General features: G+C 46.5%; 1 protein-coding gene across 1 annotated transcript in view; it reads left to right on the top strand.

Annotated features, from left to right (window-relative positions):
• The window catches only part of LOC139766159 (uncharacterized), a 75,539-nt gene extending 66,211 nt beyond the window's left edge, over positions 1–9,328 (top strand). Inside the window, exons 4-5 of the mRNA XM_071694430.1 lie at positions 6,947–7,912; positions 8,054–9,328. Of these exons, the coding sequence (XP_071550531.1) occupies positions 6,947–7,912; positions 8,054–8,799 (1,712 nt within the window). The 3' untranslated portion in view covers positions 8,800–9,328. The remainder of the gene's footprint in view (positions 1–6,946; positions 7,913–8,053) is intronic.
• Positions 9,329–24,000: the final 14,672 nt, after the last annotated feature.

Below are 24,000 nucleotides of genomic sequence, written 5' to 3'. Positions count from 1 at the left end.
GGGCGGCGGAAGTGCGCGTGTTGGGGGCGGCACGTGGTCACTACTGAGCCCATGGCGACGGAGGAGAAAATAGAGGCAGAAGACGACGCGCGGACGTTCTTGAGAGGATGTGGACGGAGTACCAGGAGAGGATAATGATAGCCAAGAGGAAGGTAGACGTAAAATTGATATGAAAAGGAAATAAAGAACAGGAAAATGTGCACAGGGAAAAGGGAAAGATCGAGCAGCGGAGGAGATCTGGTTCAATTCATAGTTTGAGTGAGCTGGTTGACACATTCCGACTGACGATGGACGGTTTGCTTGAGCAGTGTAGGAGAACCGAAGGACAGCTGAACTTGGCCCTGAAGCAACACAACAAGAGCGATGTGGCCAGGCCGGCTAAGCTGCCTCTGGAGGTCAAGAATAACAGGACGTCCCAGGCGGAACTAAAAGAAGTTTAGAGGCTGCATCGACCTGGTGGAGGGGGAGTTTAGTGAGACCAGACGATGAATGGCCTGGATCAGGAGACTGTAATGTGTGGTGATCAAGAATGTATGGGTTAAGGAGAGTGACTGGTGAGGTGGACGGATCTCTGAAGACCACTGGAGGTTTAGAGACAGATGTCAATGCCTCTGGATCATCACAGGTGAACAAGACTAAATATTATGATCCAGAAAGACATTAAAGTCTTTAAAGTATTACTTGAAAGTACTTTACCTCTCCTTAAAGTCATTTGGTGATCAACGGAACTCATTTTATGAAGAATTTCTCCTTCACATCTTTTGACTGATAGTGAAATTGATCTTTGAAATATCGGGGTGCTTATGAAGTTACAACTAATTCAGCAAATCATGAAGAATGTGTGTGTGTGTGTGTGTGTGTGTGTGTGTGTGTGTGTGTGTGTGTGTGTGTGTGTGTGTGTGTGTGTGTGTGTGTGTGCGTGTGTGTATTTTGTTATCATATCCGGCATGTTGCGGTTGACGGCTAAGTTTGCGTTTCTATAACGTAACCGGACATACCATAAGAACCCAGGTTTTTGAAAAGTGATCTCCACGTAGATAAAGATGATACATAGGTAGATTGAGAACAGAGAGATAGTTAAGATACACAGAGAGATGATTGATAGGTGGGTATATAGACAGGCAGATAGATAGACGTGTTGATGGATAAACAGATAAATGATAGCAGAGATAGAAAATATATATATAATTCTTTATGATTTATCGTAAAGACCTTATCAATCCACAGTCAATACTAGACGTGAATCTTTGGTGACGTCTTGTCATATACCTACACAGGTCAACTTCTTGCCTTGGGCGACTAATGGTCCATCATTAGGGAAAAATCTCTCTTTCTCTCTGATAATCGTCAGAATTACAAGTTTCTTATCAACGTCGCTAAAGAGAAAATGTACAAAATCTCTCTTAGTTCTGTGTTGATTAAGCTGCACACTCATCCAAGGCAAATGTCTTTCCCTACAAAAGAAGACAATTCTGTGAGACTATCACTCAAGAATTTCGATATAAATGTAATTTTTTTTTCAAAACGTAAGAATCATCTTGTAAGTGTAGATGTCCATGTTTTACTTTAACCCATTTGTCATAGGTTGAGTCATTGAGATGTGTGTGTGTGTGTGTGTGTGTGTGTGTGTGTGTGTGTGTGTGTGTGTGTGTGTGTGTGCGTGTGTGTGTGTGTGTGTGTGTGTGTGTGTGTGTGTGTGTGTGTGTGTGTGTGTGTGTGTGTGATGATTTACAGGCTGTAGACACATGAACCACGTTATGGAATTAGGAACGGACCAGTGGTTATGGACACAAGTAGAATAATATCACTCAAGACACAAGATAATCTACTAAGATTCTGTTCGCTTCATTCTCCTCTCCACTGTGAGAGGCATCTCCACCTGTTGTGAACGGTTCACTGATCTTCACTGCAAGAGTTCGCCACTGTCAAGGTGTACTGGTCAGGTTAGCGTCAGTCTGAACTGTGAGGAACGAAATGCGTCCGGCGACACGAGACCTTGCGAGCGTAATTCTTGTGAATTTGCTTTTTGAGAAACTTCATTCAGTATTACCTAATGGTGTAGAGAATTCCAAACACTGACAGACTTCCTTACGTGCAGACAGGTAATGCACTCAATAGCTCTTGGTGATCTAAGTCTCAGAAATGAGTCAGTTAAAAGGAAGTAGTGACATGAGAGGGTGTTACCTCAGGTAGATCTTAACCTCACAGTCTTCAGAGGTATTGTTTGATGATATAAGGAAGACCGCAGGGGAAACAGTCACAAACAAACGAAAGCTCTCATACCAACATGGAATGTACGAAGAAAAACGTAAAACTACATTTACTACAACTCAAGATATAACGAACGTTTTCCAGAAAGATAAGACTTTTACTCCAATAAAAAATAGACTTGTGTTAATATTCTTTCAATAATACGAAACACAAATTCAAGTAAATTACCCGAGAAACCAATTACCTGAGACACAAAGAAAGAGCAACAAACTCCCAGAAAGCCATTAGTGAGGACATAAACCGCAGACCACAACAACTAGGACCTCTGGAAGCTCTAAAACAGTCGTCAGGACCACAAACCACAAGTGGACGACTCCCCGCCCTGTTATAGTGTCACCCGCTCCATTGTTTGCCCTTTCCCCGACACGTCGTCTTACCTGCACACCAATTTCCGCTCAAGCCTCCTCCTGCCCGGCCGAGTCGTCCCGGCAAACCCTGCAATTACCCGAAATCATAATGAACCTGAGAGATCGGGGGGAACGATAATTGGTTCAGTGCCACTTGGTCGACATTCCACTCCTCGGGCTCTACATCTTCTCCACCCAAAGAAAAAAAAAAAGAGCCATCGCAGACTCACACGTCCAGCGAGGCTGAGGCTAACACGAAAAATCGACTCATGCGCAGATCGTGTTGTGTACTGGTTTGGGCAAGTTCTTTGGTAAACGCTCAGATCTCAGCGATAAGACTTTCAGGCGAAGGGAAGTTGGCGTCCTGAGAGAGGAGGTGTGCAGCATGCACAGGATGTTGTGCTATTACGTGACCTGAGAGCTGGGAGGACCAATTCAGGTTTAGAGTTTTTTTTCTCTCACTCCCTCACAGGTGTCGCTCCACACACCAGTGAGGTGCGGCGTGTGGTGTGTGCCTCGTCTCCTCATCTTGAGTCAGTCTGGTCTGAACTTCCACACAAGAGAAGGAGACCTCAGGACACCGCACCAAAAGTCATTATATCTGAGCTATATCGTATCGTGGGAGGATGCATCAAGGTCTTCCTCTATCTCTTTCTTTTGTTTTCTATCGTGTCTCATGAAACCTCTCGAAACCGATGGAAAGACTCAATAGACCACATCTTAAATCCTCATGAACATGAGGTTCTAAATGAGAGACACAAGGTTACCAGTCCCCGACTCGGTCCCCGTCAGTGTAACGTCAAATGACAATCAGTGGAACATGGCAACACGTCAGGGGTTGAGGATCACTATCTCTGTGAGCGTTGAAGTCTCCGAAGGATATTGAGGCAAACTTTGATTATATTCGTTTCTTTCTTCATGTACATTTCAAATATATATATATATATATATATATATATATATATATATATATATATATATATATATATATATATATATATATATATATATATATATATATATATATATATATATATATATATATATATATATATATACTTTGCCGCTGTGTCCCGCGTTAGCGAGGTAGCGCAAGGAAACAGACGAAATAATGGCCCAGCCCACCCACATACACGCCCACACAAGCACATATACATACTTTTACATTTCAATGTATACATACATATATATACACAGACAAATACATATATACACATATACATATTCACATTTGCTGCCCTCACTCATTCCCGTCGTCACCCCGCCACACATGAAATGGCACTCCCCTCCCCCCCGCACACGCGCGAGGGATATATATATATATATATATATAGGATAGGGGATTAAGAATACTTCCCACGTATTCCCTGTGTGTCGTAGAAGGCGACTAAAAGGGGAGGGAGCGGGGGGCTGGAAATCCTCCCCTCTCATTTTTTTTTTTAAATTTTCCAAAAGAAGGAACAGAGGGGGCCAGGTGAGGATATTCAAAAAAAGGCCCAGTCCTCTGTTCCTAACGCTACCTCGCTAACGCGGGAAATGGCGAATAGTTTAAAAGAAAGAAAAGAATATATATATATATATATATATATATATATATATATATATATATATATATATATATATATATATATATATATATATATATATATATATATATAAATGAGTCCACGGGGAAAATGAAACACGATGAGTTCCCGAGTGCACTTTCGTGTAATAATCACATCATCAGAGGAGACACATTCAATTGTTCAAGATATCTTGGACAATCTCATGTTTACCAAATGGAGTCCTAGCTTCGTCTCTTCGATGTATATCAACTGTCTTATATTCCTCTCTTGTGTCTCCCTTGATGATGTGATTATTACACGATTGTGCACTTGGGAACTTATTGCGTTTCATTTTTCCCGTGGACTTATAGGAATATATATATATATATATATATATATATATATATATATATATATATATATATATATATATATATATATATATATATTTTTTTTTTTTTTTTTCTTATACTTTGTCGCTGTCTCCCGCGTTTGCGAGGTAGCGCAAGGAAACAGACAAAATATATATATATATATATATATATATATATATATATATATATATATATATATATATATATATATACATATACATATATATATATATATATATATATATATATATATATATATATATATATATATATATATATATATATATATATATATATATATATATATATATGCATGTATATATCACATAATGCCCTCTAACACCAAGGACTCAAACCCGAGAGCTTTGCGTGTTTCCTCCTCCACTTTAGAAAATGTTCTATAGTTGCAGTAATCACAGTAGCCTCCAGGGATAAGAAGTCACCTACACCCCTCCATCTTACCTCTCTTTCTCTCTTCTGTTCTTCCTTTACCGTCTTCTCGTTACTCACTCCTTGCACCCTTCTTCCCAACAGCAGGCTGTTCCTCCCGTTCTCCTGTCTCCTTACTAACATCCCCTGTTCTCAATCCCTTTCCTCTCGCGCTCGCTTCCCACAACCCAACGCCTCCTTTCCCAGGTTCCCTGTCCTTCCACATCTATCCATTTCTCCCCCACCTTCCCTCAAGTCTCTTAGACCTTCTCAAGTTCTCTTGTCCTTCAGAGCCCGGCCTCTCCGTGCAACAGTCTTTTACACGTTTTTCACATTGTGAAAAAACACTCTATTTGCATTTTGCCAGTATCTTGTCTCTCTCTTTCTCTCTCTCTCTCTCTCTCTCTCTCTCTCTCTCTCTCTCTCTCTCTCTCTCTCTCTCTCTCTCTCTCTCTCTCTCTCTCTGCATATATGTATATATATATATATATATATATATATATATATATATATATATATATATATATATATATATATATATATATATATATATATATATATATATATATATATATATAATCCCTGGGGATAGGGGACTAAGAATACTTCCCACGTATTCCCTGCGTGTCGTAGAAGGCGACTAAAAGGGGAGGGAGCGGGTGGATGGAAATCCTCCCCTCTCGTTTTTTTTTATTTTCCAAAACAAGGGACATATATATATATATATATATATATATATATATATATATATATATATATATATATATATATATATATATATATATATATATATATATATACGTTTATTGTATATAACCGTCCCCTATCTTTTTAGAAGATGAAGAAACCATCTGTGCCTGTGGGATTCTGGTGGTTGTTCTCCTCACAAAGGCAAGGGGGATGAAAATGATTTTGAGATGCACGCAAGGAATCGTCTACACACATGTCGTCCATCACAAAAAGCAGCATCCGGGATCTTGCCCGTCTTTATCCAGCAAGACGTATTCTCTCGCTGACTTTATTTTTTTTTGTTGTTGTTGCTCCATCTTTATCGTCATCATGCGAATAACAACGTCTGCTAAGACTTTACTCATTTCCACCAGTCTTTCGAAGGTTATCTTGTACGAGTCATTAAACGTGTTAAATCACTGACCTGAAAAGACGAGCGAAACAGCCCACTTATATAGTATGGTTAAGAATCCCTTCCACTATGTCTGCAATTCACACCAAGCGAAATAGTGGAGCAAAACTCCAAAATATCGAAGGTAATATGAATAACTGGGAGAACAGATACATCTTCAGAAATAACAGGACGTCTACTCAACGGAAAATGAATCGTAATGCAAATTATTTTCTGAATACCCCAAAGTCGTTCGAATAATTTTACGGGTTTTTATGCTACATGGTTTTTTGTTTTCTTTTTCGAGCAAGGATGCCCAGTTTCCTTCATGACCCACCCACATCACTGGTGCACGTCCGTGTGATTTCCATAATGAATACGCCAGGAGGATATTTCTTCGCCCAAAACGCAGCGAGATGTTGCTACGTTACGTAAATATTGCCGTCAGTAGACAATACCCTCCGGAAAAAAAAAAAAATAGAGAACATCCTGGCAACTTTTTGTGCAAGGCAGACGGTTGAATTCGGCCCCATCAAGGTTCTTCGTAGTCACGTGCCGGCCTGTCTGCCAGCCCTCACGCCCCTTAAGCCCCGGAAACCTCGTATTTACAGACCCACCCAACCATGAGACTTGTTTCTTATACAGTTTCACTCTGTCTCGACCAGGGAATCAGCGTCGGTAGCGTTGAGAAACTGCAAATTTCGTCGTGAGTGATGCTGTCCATGTCTCATGAACAATCCTTCGTTTCCGGTATCAACCAAATTTTCTTTCATTTTTTTTTTTGTCAAAAATTTATGTCTCATGTTCTGTATATGTTCATGTCTCTCGTGTTAAACTCACCATTTCCTTTCGATTCAGGGTCGGTAGTGTTCGAGGTTGTGCGGGAGGTGGCGCCTGGGGAGAGACTGGTGGCCTTCCTCCTGCCTGAGGTTGGCGGGGAGGACACGCTGCTCCTGCCGGCCCTGACGCTCCTCCGGTCCTCACTCTACCGACGCACCATCGACTCCATCATGTCTGAGGCGCCGCTGGATCTCTCTCGGTCGCTCCTCACTTCTCCTCCGTCGCCTCCTCCCGGTCTCTCGATCGGTGGCGCATCGAAGCGGAAAGCCGAGGAACAGTCGACGCTTCGGTCTCCTTCGCCGTCTTCCCCTGCTAACCTCTCCCCAGTCTCTATATACCCGTCAGTCTCGTCGTCATTCTTCCCATTAAGGCAAACGACGCTGGGGATTACTTCGAGAGACATACAGTCATCAGGCAGGCCGTCCTTCTCTCTGAATCTGACTCCGCCTACGTCTGTCGCAGTGCCAAGCAGTAGTATCGCCCATGCAGGGCCCACCGCCAGTGTAGCCTCAGCCTCCAACAGCAGTGATGTCCCATCTACGCTGACGCCACCGAAGCGGCGGGAGCGGACGATGCTGCCTTGCCCAGAGTGCGGCAAGGCTTTTGACCGCCCGTCACTACTCAAGCGACACCTGCGGACTCACACGGGGGAGAAGCCGCACGCCTGCGACGTCTGCGGTAAGGGCTTCTCCACGAGCTCGTCTCTCAACACCCACCGACGGATCCACAGCGGCGAGAAGCCTCACCAGTGTGGCGTGTGTGGTAAGAGATTCACGGCCTCCTCCAACCTCTACTACCACAAGATGACGCACGTCAAAGAGAAGCCTCACAAGTGTTCCCTCTGCACCCGCTCCTTCCCGACGCCGGGTGACCTCCGCTCCCACATGTTCGTCCACAACGGCCAGTGGCCCCACAAGTGTTCCGTCTGCGGCAAGGGCTTCAGCAAGCTCACCAACCTCCGCAACCACGCCCTCCTACATGCAGGTATGCTTTGTGGTGTTCATTACATGACTGAGTCAAATTACTCTGATCAAATCACGCACTTGTGGAATTAGCAGAGTGATATACATAGTAAATGACGCCAATTTCATCAAAAATGTTGATAATTCATCTTTTTCCCCTCAGAGATGAAGAGAACGGAGCGGCATGTGACATCATTACCAGCATCCCTGACATCACCAGCCGCCACGAGTGGGTCAGACACTCCACTCACTCCTCCAGCTGCATATACACCTCCAGCATACTCCTCCTCCTCCTGCTCCCCTCCCTCCACTTTATACACTGCTCCTACGACTTCTTCATCCCCTTCGTCACCGTCCCCTTCAGGTTTCTCTCATACCCCAAGCGGGCCCTCATCCCCAACTTCTCCGCCCTCGCCACACACTCGCCTCGCTTCCAGGTCTCCAGCGACGACTGGCCCCCCATCACCGCCAGATAGGCAAGATGGCCCCCACCACTCTCGAGAAGAACCTGCGGGTACTACAACTTCGTCACCAGAGCCCCCATCCGCCGCTCTTCAGGCAGAGGCCTCACCAGTGACGCAGTGCCAGCCCAGCATCAAGGTCCCGCATCAAGCTTCATCAGAAATATGTCACAATTCGCCCTCCTCCGTCACGTCACCTTGTGCCTCCGTCATCACCCACACACACTCGTACAAAAGTTTCTCTTTAGACAATTTACTAAAAACCACGAAAATTCTCACCTTGCCTTCCTCACTCTCAGTCTTGTCCTCGGAAAACGCCAGAACTGCCCCCAAGTCAGGAGAGAAAGAGGAAGAGGTGGAGGAGGAGAAGGAGGTACAAATTATTCCTAGTAATGGCGAGATAGAGATGATAAGTGGAGAGGATCCGGAGAAGGTGATCAACAGGTAGCGCCTCCACCGCAGTCAGGCAGCGCCACGTTCACCTTATTCTTGAGGAAAGAATTTACAGTGACGTCATGTCTTTCTCATCGTAGATATTCCTTTCTGCGTAGCTTTACTACTTTCGACTTCTGAGCTTTAAATTTAGAGGAGAAATACCAATTAAACTATCCTCTTATCTAGGTAAAAACAGTTTCTTTAGGACACTATGGTTTAATTTATATGTATATAGATGGGTATGAAGGACCTCCGTAGGACAGACCTTCCATGATATGAAATCATCTCTATTTTCATGATAACAATAACAGAAAAGTCTCACTGATTTTTAAGGACCACGCAGGCTCCTAAGGCCACTAGTGTCATAAAACTTAGTGTGGTATGCATTTAACTATTTTTTTTCCTTTTTTTATTTTTTTTTTTTCAATCGTGGTTCTTTTGTTTTTATGTATAAGAAAAATGAGGCTGGAAGTGCAATACGATAGACGTAGAATTGTATTTATTTTCACTTGTACCATATACCAATAAACCTTTTTAGATACAGGGATGGCTTTCTTTACCTGCCGTCTTAATAATGATCGGAAATGATACACAGTTGTTGGTATGTTGATGTAGTAAGTGCATATATGGAAGTTGTATGTGGTCTACATAGGAAGCTACACACACACACACACACACACACACACACACACACACACACACACACACACACACACACACATATATACACAAACGCACCTCTTACATGCACACAAATATACACATACACCAGACACATACACGTACCAACAGTGTTTAACGAAGTGAAGCGATGAGGAAGACAAGCTATAATTACATAAAAACATAATTACAAGTGGGGGGAAATATACGTGTAGGTGTTCAATACACCTGGAGGGTTGAACTGATAATATACAGGTTAACTCCAACGTTGTGCAAGCCTCCATCATCCCCATCCCCTATCACCTGGCAGCCTTTTCTCTCTATCCTCCCACTCCTAACACCTGGTCTTCCTTATGTCTCTCTATCCTCCCACTCTCGACACCTGATCTTCCTTCTGTTCCCAAATCCACTAACCCCAATCACCCGGCATTCCTCTCTCCCTGTCCTCCTATCGCCCATCGCTAATCTTCCCTCTTCCCTATCCAGAGAACCCTAAAACCTGACCTGCCTGTCTCTCTGTCCGCCAAACCCTGAAACATGACCTTCCACTCTCTCCCTATCCTACAACACATGACATTCCTATCTCCCAACCTTCCAAACCAAACGCATGATCTTCCTATCTCCCTATCCAACCCCTTGACCTTCCAGCTCTCCCTATCCTCCAGTCATCTACTCTCAGCCTTCACCCTATGCTAAACCACCCCCCTCCACTCCACCCTCTCCTCTCCATACCAACACAAACAATTCCCTCCTAACTCAAGCACAATATTTTTCTTTTTGAGTCATAAGAACGATACGTCATGTCCTCTAAATCTACCAGGAACCTACGGGTCTGGTACTCCACCTTTAACTCGTCTGTGCACCATCCGGTAGTCAGAAGCGTATCCTCAAGAGGGAAAAAGAGGACCTCAACCACAATACGGTGAGGTGACTATATTATACACACGCCTTACAGGATGACTACGTGTGCATATATGGACGGTATGGGAGTCATGAGGTGTTCCCGGACTCTGCCTGTGCGAGGTTACACCGTGAGCTGAGAGTCACCTTTGGCGAGGCCGTATCACTGGGACTACATTCTCGTCAAGAAATATTTTTACTCCACAGAAATCTGCCTTTCCCTGGTAATGGATGCAGCGCAGCCTAGAACCACAGCAGGCTTTTGGGAGGGCTTTGTGTATCATGGTTACAAGGATAGTACACAGTATATGTATCATGGTTACAAGGATAGTACACAGTATATGTATCATGGTTACAAGGATAGTACACAGTATATGTATCATGGTTACAAGGATAGTACACAGTATATGTATCATGGTTACAAGGATAGTACACAGTATATGTATCATGGTTACAAGGATACTACACAGTATATGTATCATGGTTACAAGGATACTACACAGTATATGTATCATGGTTACAAGGATACTACACAGTATATGTATCATGGTTACAAGGAAAGTACACAGTATATGTAACATGGTTACAAGGATACTACACAGTATATGTATCATGGTTACAATGATAGTACACAGTATATGTATCATGGTTACAATGATAGTACACAGTATATGTATCATGGTTACAATGATAGTACACAGTATATGTATCATGGTTACAAGGATAGTACACAGTATATGTATCATGGTTACAATGATAGTACACAGTATATGTATCATGGTTACAATGATAGTACACAGTATATGTATCATGGTTACAATGATAGTACACAGTATATGTATCATGGTTACAAGGATAGTACACAGTATATGTATCAAGGTCACAATGATAGTACACAGTATATGTATCATGGTTACAATGATAGTACACAGTAAATGTATCATGGTTACAAGGATAGTACACAGTATATGTATCATGGTTACAATGATAGTACACAGTATATGTATCATGGTTACAAGGATAGTACACAGTATATGTATCATGGTTACAAGGATAGTACACAGTATATGTATCATGGTAACAAGGATACTACACAGTATATGTATTATGGTAACCAGGACAGCACACAGTATATGTATCATGGTAACAAGGATAGTACACAGTATATGTATCATGGTTACAAGGATACTACACAGTATATGTATTATGGTAACCAGGGCAGCACACAGTATATGTATCATGGTAACAAGGATAGTACACAGTATATGTATCATGGTTACAAGGATACTACACAGTATATGTATCATGGTTACAAGGATACTACACAGTATATGTATTATGGTAACCAGGGCAGCACACAGTATATGTATCATGGTAACAAGGATAGTACACAGTATATGTATCATGGTTACAAGGATACTACACAGTATATGTATTATGGTAACCAGGACAGCACACAGTATATGTATCATGGCTGCCATAGTGACACTAAGCACTCGCATTATAGTTGCTATGATTGTGTATAATTCATGTGTAATGACCCCCTAATGTTATGACCAGAAGTCTAACCATTTTAGTGTTCTTCAATTTGTCCACACCGTTGATGAACGTGTCCTTTGTGTCCTCGACTGAATACAGTGCCTTCATGAGTGAATGACAGTGACCTATATGACAGGACGACAGTTTCCTATATGACTCAGTGAAAGTGGCCATTCATGACTGAAAGTCAGTATCCTCCAAGACTGAATGCTTACTGTCCTGTATGACAGAACGAGAGTGTCCATCATGACTGAATGACAGTGTCTTCCAAGACTGCATGGCAGTGTCCTCTAGAACTGAATGACAGTGCCCTTCATAACTGAATAACAGTGTTCTCTGTAACTAAGTGCCCTTTATAACTGAATGACAGTGCCCTTCATAACTGAAAGACAATGTCCTTCATGACTGAATAGCAGTGTTCTCTATAACTGACAGTGTCCTCTATAACTGAATGACAGTGCCCTTCATAGCTGAAAGACAGTGTCCTTCATGACTGAATAGCAGTGTTCTCTATAACTGACAGTGTCCTCTATAACTGAATGACAATGCCCTTCATAGCTGAAAGACAGTGTCCTTCATGACCTAATGCCAGTGCCCATCATGACAGAATGATATCACTGCATGACTGTGTGGCAGTGCCCCTCACTGACTGAACCACAGCATCCCTTTATACGTAAATGACAGCGCCCTCTGTGGCTGAACGGGGAAGCACTGCTCTACCCATAGAACCATATCCTCCTCTGACCAGAGGAAGGTCATTTAACAATATGTACAGAGAGCATACATCTCGCATGATTACACGTCTGTAAATTCGCTTTCCATCAACAAAACTGCTCAGTGAGTTAGAGGTGAGCTGGCTAGGATTTATGCCATAGTCGTGACGAAGGAGAGAGCAAATGACAGGCTGGATAAATGCTTCTTGTCAGACCATGAGAATATGACATCCGTTATTACAAAGTTAATTTACTCGCTTCTTATTGTTATATATATATATATATATATATATATATATATATATATATATATATATATATATATATATATATATATATATATATATAGATAGATAGATAGATAGATAGATAGATATATATATATATATATATATATATATATATATAGAGAGAGAGAGAGAGAGAGAGAGAGAGAGAGAGAGAGAGAGAGAGAGAGAGATATTGTAAGAGGTCAAAGAGTTGCGCGTGATCTAGTATTTGCTGAAAACCACGAGGAGAATGAAATTCAATAAGTTCCCAAGTGCACTTTCGTGATTATTACACGAAAGTGCACTTGGGAACTTAGCGTGTTTCATTTTCCTCGTGGTTTTCAGCAAATATGTATATACATATATATATATATATATATATATATATATATATATATATATATATATATATATATATATATATATATATATAGAGAGAGAGAGAGAGAGAGAGAGAGAGAGAGAGAGAGAGAGAGGCTAGACGGGGCAACATGAGTGCAAAACTCTCCCCGTTACACATACAGAGTAATCACAAAACAGGCCACACACACACACACACACACACACACACACACACACACACACACACACACACACGCACACAAAACAACAACAACAACAACAACAACAACAACAAGCAATATAACGAAAACGCTCCGACACAGTGGGTAAGAAAACGGAAAACAGAAAATGAGTTGTGTTGTGGGAAAATAATTTACCTGGGCGCACAGATCAATTCGCTGTTGGTGGGGTCGAGCGTGAGAAACAGTTCCACGCCGTGATGGACGGGTTGCCGCCGCTCGACCTGGGTTGTTTGGTCGGTGATGGGGCTGAGCAGATCTTACAAATAGAAAAGTGATGGGTGGTCAGGCGGGCACGGGATCCATCAAGAAGGGAACAGCTTCGTTGGCCGGTTTTTGTGTTTTTAGTTTCTTTTTTCTCTCGTCAGACTTTTAGTTTGTGTGTGTGTGTATGTGTGTGTGTGTGTGTGTGTGTGTGTGTGTGTGTGTGTGTGTGTGTGTGTGTGTGTGTGTGTGTGTGTCTTAACCCCAAAGGGAAAAATTATTTCGATGCCGAAGACAAAGGAAAATGAATATCTAAAGTGGACATGATTTTCTGTGTGAATTCCCTTCTGTCGAGGACTGAGTCTTCGATATGACTAAGATTCTAGTGAATTATCTAAAGGTTGAGATAGACCATTAGAGAAAAGTAATGATGCTCACGAAACTTTCCCTTTCCGGTGCAAATGTGCATTATTTTCATATCGGATCATTGAACCACAAATATATTTGTCCCAAAAGCAAAGCAGTTTAGAAAGACTTTTAAAAAAAAACCTAAAGGAACGCTGTGGAAGCGTCTGCAGGAAGGATTTCACGTCATAGGAGAACTGGAGGGGAATCATCTAGACCGAAGTATGAACTGGTTTAGCTATGACAGATGGCCTCTCCTGCACAGTGGTGTACAGCAGGGAGGCATGTGTTCTTCACTGCATAAGTGGATAACGTTATCACTGTAAATTTAAGGGGAAGGATTCCTACAAAGCACTGCAGATGATAATATATATACTGATGGCTTGACATAGTTGCACACACGTGGATCTATGGGTCTCCCGTGGTGTAGTGGTCAACGTTCCTGACCGTGTCTCATTCACGGGCCGCCCTGGGTCGAGGGCATAGGTTCGAATACTGGTTGGGGCAGTCGGTCCACAGTCAACCCAGCTGTTGAGACACTTCGAGGCTTGGTCGATATGATGGGTGCCTGGCTTATGCTAGGATATATATATATATATATATATATATATATATATATATATATATATATATATATATATATATATATATATATATATATATATATATATATATATATATATATATATATATATATATATATATCGGTGATGAGATGGTCTCGATTACGGCTTCTGTTGCCCGTACCCCTAGCTTACATTGACAATAGAAATCAATCTTGAGTAGGAGCCCAGAGGAGACCTGGGTAAGACACCTGAGGAGTGTTTCTTCGCAAATAAAAATGAAAATGCAAAGTGTTGCCGCAGAAGGAATATCAAGCACCCGCATATACGCCAGGCAAACCAGAACAGTGCTGTCACATATGTTGACGTATTGCACGAGAGTCTTGGAGTCTCAGTGCTAAAGTTAATAGCATTAAAGGTGTAGAAACTATGTGAGGGGGATAAAGAAGATAGGATCAACGGAAAGTTGTTTGAATTCCTTTGCGTATCATAACAGTCATAAGTCTCCATGAGAATTTTGCAGTGCAAGAATATCGAGATTTCTTTCAATTGGAACATAAGGAAAGAGGTTGATAAATCTATTAACGCAGATGCAGATAAGAGGAGAAGGCATTCCTCTACCAAAAACCCTCATATGAGACAATTTCACTGACATGAGGATAAGAGGAGTGAATAGCGCATTAAGAAGTTAATGATGTGCACGCACGACTGCAAACAAAAGCATCATATGGGTCCTTTCCCGGTATGTTGGGTCTCTTTCAGCAAACTGGGTCCTTTTCAGACAAACTGGGACCAAGTAAAGCAAACTTGATCCTTTCCAGAAAAGCTGGGTTCTCTTTGGGAAAATTGGGTCCTTCTTAGGGAAACCGGAACCTTTTCAGGGGAACTGAGTCCCTTTAAGGAAACTGATTCCTTTCCAGACAAACTGAGAACTAGTGAAGCTAACTTGATCCTCTTTACAGACAAACTGAGAACTAGTGAAGCTAACTTGATCCTCTTTACAGACAAACTGAGAACTAGTGAAGCTAACTTGATCCTCTTTACAGACAAAATGAGAACTAGTGAAGCTAACTTGATCCTCTTTACAGACAAACTGAGAACTAGTGAAGTTAACTTGATCCTCTTCACAGACAAACTGAGAACTAGTGAAGTTAACTTGATTCTCTTTACAGACAAAGTGGCTGCTTTTCGGGAAAATTGGGTTCTTCTCAGGGAAACTGGGATCTTTTCATGGCAACTGGGTCAAGCAGACTGGGTTCTTTCGATAACCACCAGATATAGATATGAAAAACAAAGTGTTTATTATATGCTGCTTGAGAAATGATATTTTCTTTGAGAGCTTTTTAACCTTGTAAAAATATCTCTCCTCTCAATGATTCATTATTCCATTTTAGATTACACATATTGATAAAACTGACTGGTTATTTCAGCACTAGCCGCTATGTGAAGAATTCTGATTTTTTTTTTACAAAATCTGTAAAGCACAGATGATAATATAGTTCGACTCATACTTACATATTACGAAATCAAGAACTGAAGGTCGAGTATATCCGTATTAAAGGACCATTGGATCATGTTTCTCCATTCTTCTCATCATACTTTTTTACAAAAATTCCCATTGTGCTTCAAACCAAAGATGTGGAATGCTTTACAAGACATAACGTGAAAATTCAAGATGATTTTGAAAACAGAGCAAGGAAATGATAACAAAGTATTCTTTATCATCTATTCACGCGGGTATTTGATAAATATGATTTAACCAGTGTTTCCTTAATGCATTTCAGAGGCAGCACGACAGACAGAGAATATTAATGATAATAATAACACAGTAAAGAGACACATTACCATCATTACTTCCCACAGTTTTGCAGGAAGAAATCCCTCCGAATATCACCAAATACAAAATCTTTGATGACCACAAAAGTATCACAAATATTACGAGATTACGTCAGCCCCTCTACGTTCATCAAATCAACACGTAAACTGGTATGTAGGTTAATGTGGAATACTACACCAGCCAGTGTTCTTTTTCATTCTCAATAACTTCTCTTGTATCATCGGTGAATACATTCGTACATCGACATGACCTGCACTATTTGTGAGAATCACTTCAACAAATAAACCATGATCTTGAAGAACATGTTATGAATATGTTCTGAAGATGAATATTAGAACTCCGTTCCTGGAAGGAATTAAGATGACGTTCTGTAAGTTCGTGTTCGGTGTGAGACGACTGGGGCCTGCTGTCATCCCTCAGAAGTTATGCTGGTGTAGTGTTCACTCCACACCCGTCATACTCTGGTGCAGGATTCCACACCCGTCATACTTCAGTGGACGGTCTTGACTCGTCATACTTAGATGGGGAGTCCACACCCATCATACGCAGGTGGGGACTCCACACCCGTCATACTAGGATGGACGGTCTTGACCCGTCATCCTCCACCCGTCGGTGGGTGGGTGGTACGGAGCACATGGGTGGGTGGGTGGGTGGGTGGGTGGTACGGAGCACATGGGTGGGTGGGTGGGTGGGTGGTACGGAGCACATGGGTGGGTGGGTGGGTGGGTGGGTGGTACGGAGCACATGGGTGGGTGGGTGGGTGGGTGGGTGGTACGGAGCACATGGGTGGGTGGGTGGGTGGGTGGGTGGGTGGTACGGAGCACATGGGTGGGTGGGTGGGTGGGTGGGTGGTACGGAGCACATGGGTGGGTGGGTGGGTGGGTGGGTGGGTGGTACGGAGCACATGGGTGGGTGGGTGGGTGGGTGGGTGGGTGGTACGGAGCACATGGGTGGGTGGGTGGGTGGTACGGAGCACATGGGTGGGTGGGTGGTACGGAGCACATGGGTGGGTGGGTGGTACGGAGCACATGGGTGGGTGGGTGGGTGGGTGGGTGGGTGGGTGGGTGGGTGGGTGGTACGGAGCACATGGGTGGGTGGGTGGTACGGAGCACATGGGTGGGTGGGTGGGTGGTACGGAGCACATGGGTGGGTGGGTGGTACGGAGCACATGGGTGGGTGGGTGGGTGGGTGGGTGGGTGGTACGGAGCACATGGGTGGGTGGGTGGTACGGAGCACATGGGTGGGTGGGTGGTACGGAGCACATGGGTGGGTGGGTGGGTGGGTGGTACGGAGCACATGGGTGGGTGGGTGGGTGGGTGGTACGGAGCACATGGGTGGGTGGGTGGTACGGAGCACATGGGTGGGTGGGTGGTACGGAGCACATGGGTGGGTGGGTGGGTGGTACGGAGCACATGGGTGGGTGGGTGGGTGGGTGGGTGGGTGGGTGGTACGGAGCACATGGGTGGGTGGGTGGGTGGGTGGGTGGGTGGGTGGGTGGGTGGGTGGGTGGGTGGGTGGTACGGAGCACATGGGTGGGTGGGTGGTACGGAGCACATGGGTGGGTGGGTGGTACGGAGCACATGGGTGGGTGGGTGGGTGGGTGGTACGGAGCACATGGGTGGGTGGGTGGTACGGAGCACATGGGTGGGTGGGTGGTACGGAGCACATGGGTGGGTGGGTGGTACGGAGCACATGGGTGGGTGGGTGGGTGGGTGGGTGGTACGGAGCACATGGGTGGGTGGGTGGTACGGAGCACATGGGTGGGTGGGTGGGTGGGTGGGTGGGTGGGTGGGTGGGTGGTACGGAGCACATGGGTGGGTGGGTGGTACGGAGCACATGGGTGGGTGGGTGGTACGGAGCACATGGGTGGGTGGGTGGGTGGGTGGGTGGGTGGGTGGGTGGGTGGGTGGGTGGGTGGGTGGGTGGGTGGGTGGGTGGGTGGGTGGGTGGGTGGGTGGGTGGGTGGGTGGGTGGGTGGGTGGGTGGTACGGAGCACATGGGTGGGTGGGTGGTACGGAGCACATGGGTGGGTGGGTGGGTGGGTGGGTGGGTGGGTGGGTGGGTGGGTGGGTGGGTGGGTGGTACGGAGCACATGGGTGGGTGGGTGGTACGGAGCACATGGGTGGGTGGGTGGGTGGGTGGGTGGGTGGGTGGTACGGAGCACATGGGTGGGTGGGTGGGTGGTACGGAGCACATGGGTGGGTGGGTGGTACGGAGCACATGGGTGGGTGGGTGGGTGGGTGGGTGGGTGGGTGGGTGGGTGGTACGGAGCACATGGGTGGGTGGGTGGGTGGGTGGTACGGAGCACATGGGTGGGTGGGTGGGTGGGTGGGTGGTACGGAGCACATGGGTGGGTGGGTGGTACGGAGCACATGGGTGGGTGGGTGGTACGGAGCACATGGGTGGGTGGGTGGTACGGAGCACATGGGTGGGTGGGTGGTACGGAGCACATGGGTGGGTGGGTGGGTGGGTGGGTGGTACGGAGCACATGGGTGGGTGGGTGGGTGGGTGGGTGGTACGGAGCACATGGGTGGGTGGGTGGGTGGGTGGGTGGGTGGGTGGGTGGTACGGAGCACATGGGTGGGTGGGTGGGTGGGTGGGTGGGTGGGTGGGTGGGTGGGTGGGTGGGTGGGTGGGTGGGTGGGTGGGTGGTACGGAGCACATGGGTGGGTGGGTGGTACGGAGCACATGGGTGGGTGGGTGGGTGGTACGGAGCACATGGGTGGGTGGGTGGGTGGGTGGTACGGAGCACATGGGTGGGTGGGTGGTACGGAGCACATGGGTGGGTGGGTGGGTGGTACGGAGCACATGGGTGGGTGGGTGGTACGGAGCACATGGGTGGGTGGGTGGGTGGTACGGAGCACATGGGTGGGTGGGTGGTACGGAGCACATGGGTGGGTGGGTGGGTGGGTGGGTGGGTGGGTGGGTGGGTGGGTGGTACGGAGCACATGGGTGGGTGGGTGGTACGGAGCACATGGGTGGGTGGGTGGTACGGAGCACATGGGTGGGTGGGTGGGTGGGTGGTACGGAGCACATGGGTGGGTGGGTGGGTGGGTGGGTGGGTGGGTGGGTGGGTGGGTGGGTGGGTGGGTGGGTGGGTGGTACGGAGCACATGGGTGGGTGGGTGGGTGGTACGGAGCACATGGGTGGGTGGGTGGGTGGTACGGAGCACATGGGTGGGTGGGTGGGTGGGTGGGTGGGTGGGTGGTACGGAGCACATGGGTGGGTGGGTGGGTGGGTGGTACGGAGCACATGGGTGGGTGGGTGGGTGGGTGGGTGGGTGGGTGGGTGGGTGGGTGGGTGGGTGGGTGGGTGGGTGGGTGGGTGGGTGGGTGGTACGGAGCACATGGGTGGGTGAGTGGGTGGTACGGAGCTCATGGGTGGGTGGGTGGGTGGTACGGAGCACATGGGTGGGTGGGTGGGTGGTGCGGAGCGTATGGGTGGGTGGGTGGTGGGTGAAGGAGTCATTAGAGGGTACGAACGGTTTAAAAAAAGAAAAATGAGGTCTGGTTACTGATAACTGATTGGAGGATTTTCGAGTGATTAGAAAGTACTTAATGAGTGGAAAAAGGAATGGCTGACTGGATAGCATGACTTCATGCAGGGCATGAATGATGGGGAAAGATACGAGTCACGGATAAAGATCGAAGAGAGTGCATGGTTGCTGCCAGAGAACGAGAGGGTGGGTGGGGGAGGTCGGTGCGATGGACTATAAGTTATGGGGGAACTGGTGATGCTCTCTCTCTCTCTCTCTCTCTCTCTCTCTCTCTCTCTCTCTCTCTCTCTCTCTCTCTCTCTCTCTCTCTCTCTCTCTCTCTCTCTCTCTCTCTCTCTCTCTCTCTCACTAAAATCCTTATTATGATCTCATCTTCACTCCTCATACCCTCAGCGTGAGAAAAGAGGGTGAGGGGCTAGAAACACCCTGGAAATGATATGTGACTTATATGGACGTCTTGAAAGAAGATGACATGAGGCTGGAAACACTCTGGAAATCATATAACGTATACGAACGTCTTGAGAGAGAGAGAGAGAGAGAGAGAGAGAGAGAGAGAGAGAGAGAGAGAGAGAGAGAGAGAGAGAGAGAGAGAGAGAGAGAGAGAGAGAGACTGGAAACCACTTGGAAATGATACGACTTTATACACCGCCCATCTCTAGCAAACACTCCGTCTGGGGAAACAAGATGAGATCTTCCAGTGTTCACATATTCCTACGTCGGGTGGGTCTTGGTCTCTCCCATAATGGGCGTCTGTGCCTAATGAGAGCGCCCCTTGCAGAGCGCTGCGAGAGAGACGCATTCCATAATTATGATATCTGTTGTCGACAGCAGCGTTTGACAGTAGTACCAGACATGTGCCTGGTCGCATGTATCTGGTTGCATCTCGGCGTCACTACGTGCACACGTCACCGGCCGGGATGAGCTTGTTAATGCTCCCATCTGACACATCTCAAAGTCCACGAGCACAGATGTGCGACGTGTTGCCTTGCCCACCCCGCCTACCGATATGGTATATGCGCCTTAACAAGTCATGTATCTTTGTGTGATTTGAGAAAACATTAATAATTATGCTTCGGAGGTTTGTAAGTCTGGTGTGTATACATGGAAGTCTGGTGTGGGTGTTTATGTAGGATTTTGGACAGGGATACACACACACACACACACACACACACACACACACACACACACACACACACACACACACACACACACAACGTCTTCATCTCATCCCACCAGGGACCATCTCAGTGGGCGACACTGTACAAGACTGGGACGAGGAGGAGGAGCAGCCAGCGGTGGCCGCCCTCGCGGTGTTGGGAGAGTTTCCCTGGCCGGCCGCAGCCACCGCCGCACTGCGAGAGTGATGGCAGTTGTCTAGGCGGTCACGCTGCCGAGGCCGATTACCGCGGGAGGTCATCAGAGGTCATCACCAATTATTAGTCGACGGACCAGCGTTGCCACTCACCGCAGGACTGTCGACTTAATGGTGGTTTTTGGAGGGTTTGCACGTGTCGTGCGAGCGGCTGGAGGGGTTCCCGTGGTGCCGTTTTGAGTCTGCGATCAAGCGGGGTAAAAAGAATCTATCGATTGTCTAAGACTTCTGGCCACCGGGGCCGATTGAACCAGACGGGGAGGACATCCCGCCTGCTTGAGCCGTTCCTTCTGGTCTACAACCCCGATCCTCGATTTACAGACCCACACACCTCTGTCGCTCAGCCCTGATACGTCAGCACGGACGCCGGGGACTGAGAGACGCCCTCCTCCAGGTGAAGAGTGCGGCATGAGGTGCGGTGTGCGCGGACGCGTCGGGCGGGGACGGCCCCGGAGATTGGGGTAGCGAGGGCCGTGTGAGGCCAGCGTAACTAAACAGTGTGCATGGGATATCTGAGGGAGCCTGGTAATCGTGGTGATCTAACGCTCCGCTACTCACAACATGGACCGAAATTGCTGTTCTTACCCACCTTAAACATCCCGTCCCATCCCCCTCCCCTTCCACACACCCTCACCCGCCCATCCCTCTCTTCTCTCTTCCTCTTCTTGTTCTTCATATCCTCTCATCCGTTGGAGTTAGCGCGGAGGGTCAGCTCTCTGGATCTTTGGAGGTATATCGCCTCTTTGCAGTTTAGCGACTCAGGATTTGGTTGGAGGAGGCGTGGGGGGAAGGGGAAAAAGGAGGAGGGGGGACTACATAATCTAGTTTCTCTTTTATGGGGCTGGCAGGGGATGTGAGTGAGGGGGGAGGAGTGGGGAGTTTGATGGCGGAACATTCTTATATCACTGAGATCTTGGTATCTGGAAGTCGTGGGATCTGAAAATATCAGTTTCTCTCCACCAGACGCAGAATTTAGTTTCATCACACCGGGCGACAGTGATCTTAACCGCTCATACACGACCCAGTTGGTGTTTTTTTTTTTCCCCTGTGGTCTGATACCATTCGAAAGTCGCGTTGTATTGTTCCAGTGTAGCAGAGAGTATTAGCTGCAGCGTTGCTTTAAGAAATAAAAAGGTTTCATCTTAAGACTAGTTTCGGTGTGGGCTCCAAGTGCTTTTGAACGTAAGCGACTGCAAGCAAGCCACCTGATCTTAGCCTCACCCCGCTGTTCCTCTGCGGGAAGATAACATAGAAGGAGTTGTTCTACTAAAAGAACGTGACCTGTGAGACATCAGGTGTTCTGGATGATGACCGCGGCGAACAGTGCGTTCAATGCTTTTTTTCCGTCCGTTCAAGAGGTCAGGTCACTGGGGCGAAGGTGACTCGCAGACTGACAATTACCAGCGAACGACCGACTGTTCGCCAAATGACTTCTCCCCACCACCACCACCACCACCACCACCGCGGACCTCCACGTCATCGAACACTTCTCCACCACTGGATGATCCTCCGCTAGAACACCCCACCACCTCTCCACCACTGGATGATCCACCGTCAGACTTCTCCACCACCTCTCCACCATGGATGATCCACCGTCAGAACACCCCACCACCTCTCCACCACTGGATGATCCACCGTTAGACTTCTCCACCACCTCTCCACCATGGATGATCCACCGTCAGAACACCCCACCACCTCTCCACCACTGGATGATCCACCGTCAGACTTCTCCACCACCTCTCCACCATGGATGATCCACCGTCAGAACACCCCACCACCTCTCCACCACTGGATGATCCATCGTCAGACTTCTCCACCACCTCTCCACCACTAGATGATCCACCGTCAGACTACCCCACCACCTCTCCCGTCACACAACACCTGACCGCACAACGTCCCACACAGAGTAACTGTAAATCGAAGTCCTCGCCCCCAGAGAACGACTTCCTACCAGATTCTCTGCTAACGAGAGAATTGGACATCCCACCTACCACCCCGCCCTACTGGTCAAATCGTCTTGGAAACAACTCTACCCCTCCCTACCATCCCTCACCCCCAGGACTGAACAGTACTCCAACGGGCTCCCCCACCACCGCTCAACTCCCATCAAACAACTCCCCACTGAGCACTCCGCCTATAAACAAGTTCCCCCTGGACACCTTGGCATCCCACAACACCCCTGAGGAATTCTCGTCTCAAGACAACTCTCCTCTATCAAAAAAGAGTGAGGAAAAAAGAATGATATCCTTCGATCACTCTGACACACCATTGGACCACCATCGACCAGCAGATGATGCGTCACCAAACTACCAGTTCGATCACTCAGCAGAGACATGGATTAATTTCCGTGGTAATGCTTACTGCGTGACGCCTCCTCACTGGATTCTGGCTACCTAATGGCTCTCTAGCGTTAAGCCATCCACCTCTCAGACGACTAATTACTGAAGACCTCCTCATTAAACCACTTACCACTTAACAACTCACTACGACCGAACTCCCAGATTAACTACGGGCCAAACTAGCACCAATTACAGACCAAACTGCCCATTGCCACCAAACTGACCAGTTCCTTTCTCTACTGGAAACAAAAAGATCACCACAAAATTAATCCTCAGAGAAATTACTCATCAACGAGCAACTGCCCACCAGATTACTCGTCCTACGAACACCTTCTC

The sequence above is a fragment of the Panulirus ornatus genome, chromosome 57 (assembly GCF_036320965.1).
Source record: "Panulirus ornatus isolate Po-2019 chromosome 57, ASM3632096v1, whole genome shotgun sequence".
Taxonomy (NCBI): domain Eukaryota; kingdom Metazoa; phylum Arthropoda; class Malacostraca; order Decapoda; family Palinuridae; genus Panulirus; species Panulirus ornatus.
This window is presented reverse-complemented; position numbering and strand designations above follow the sequence as displayed.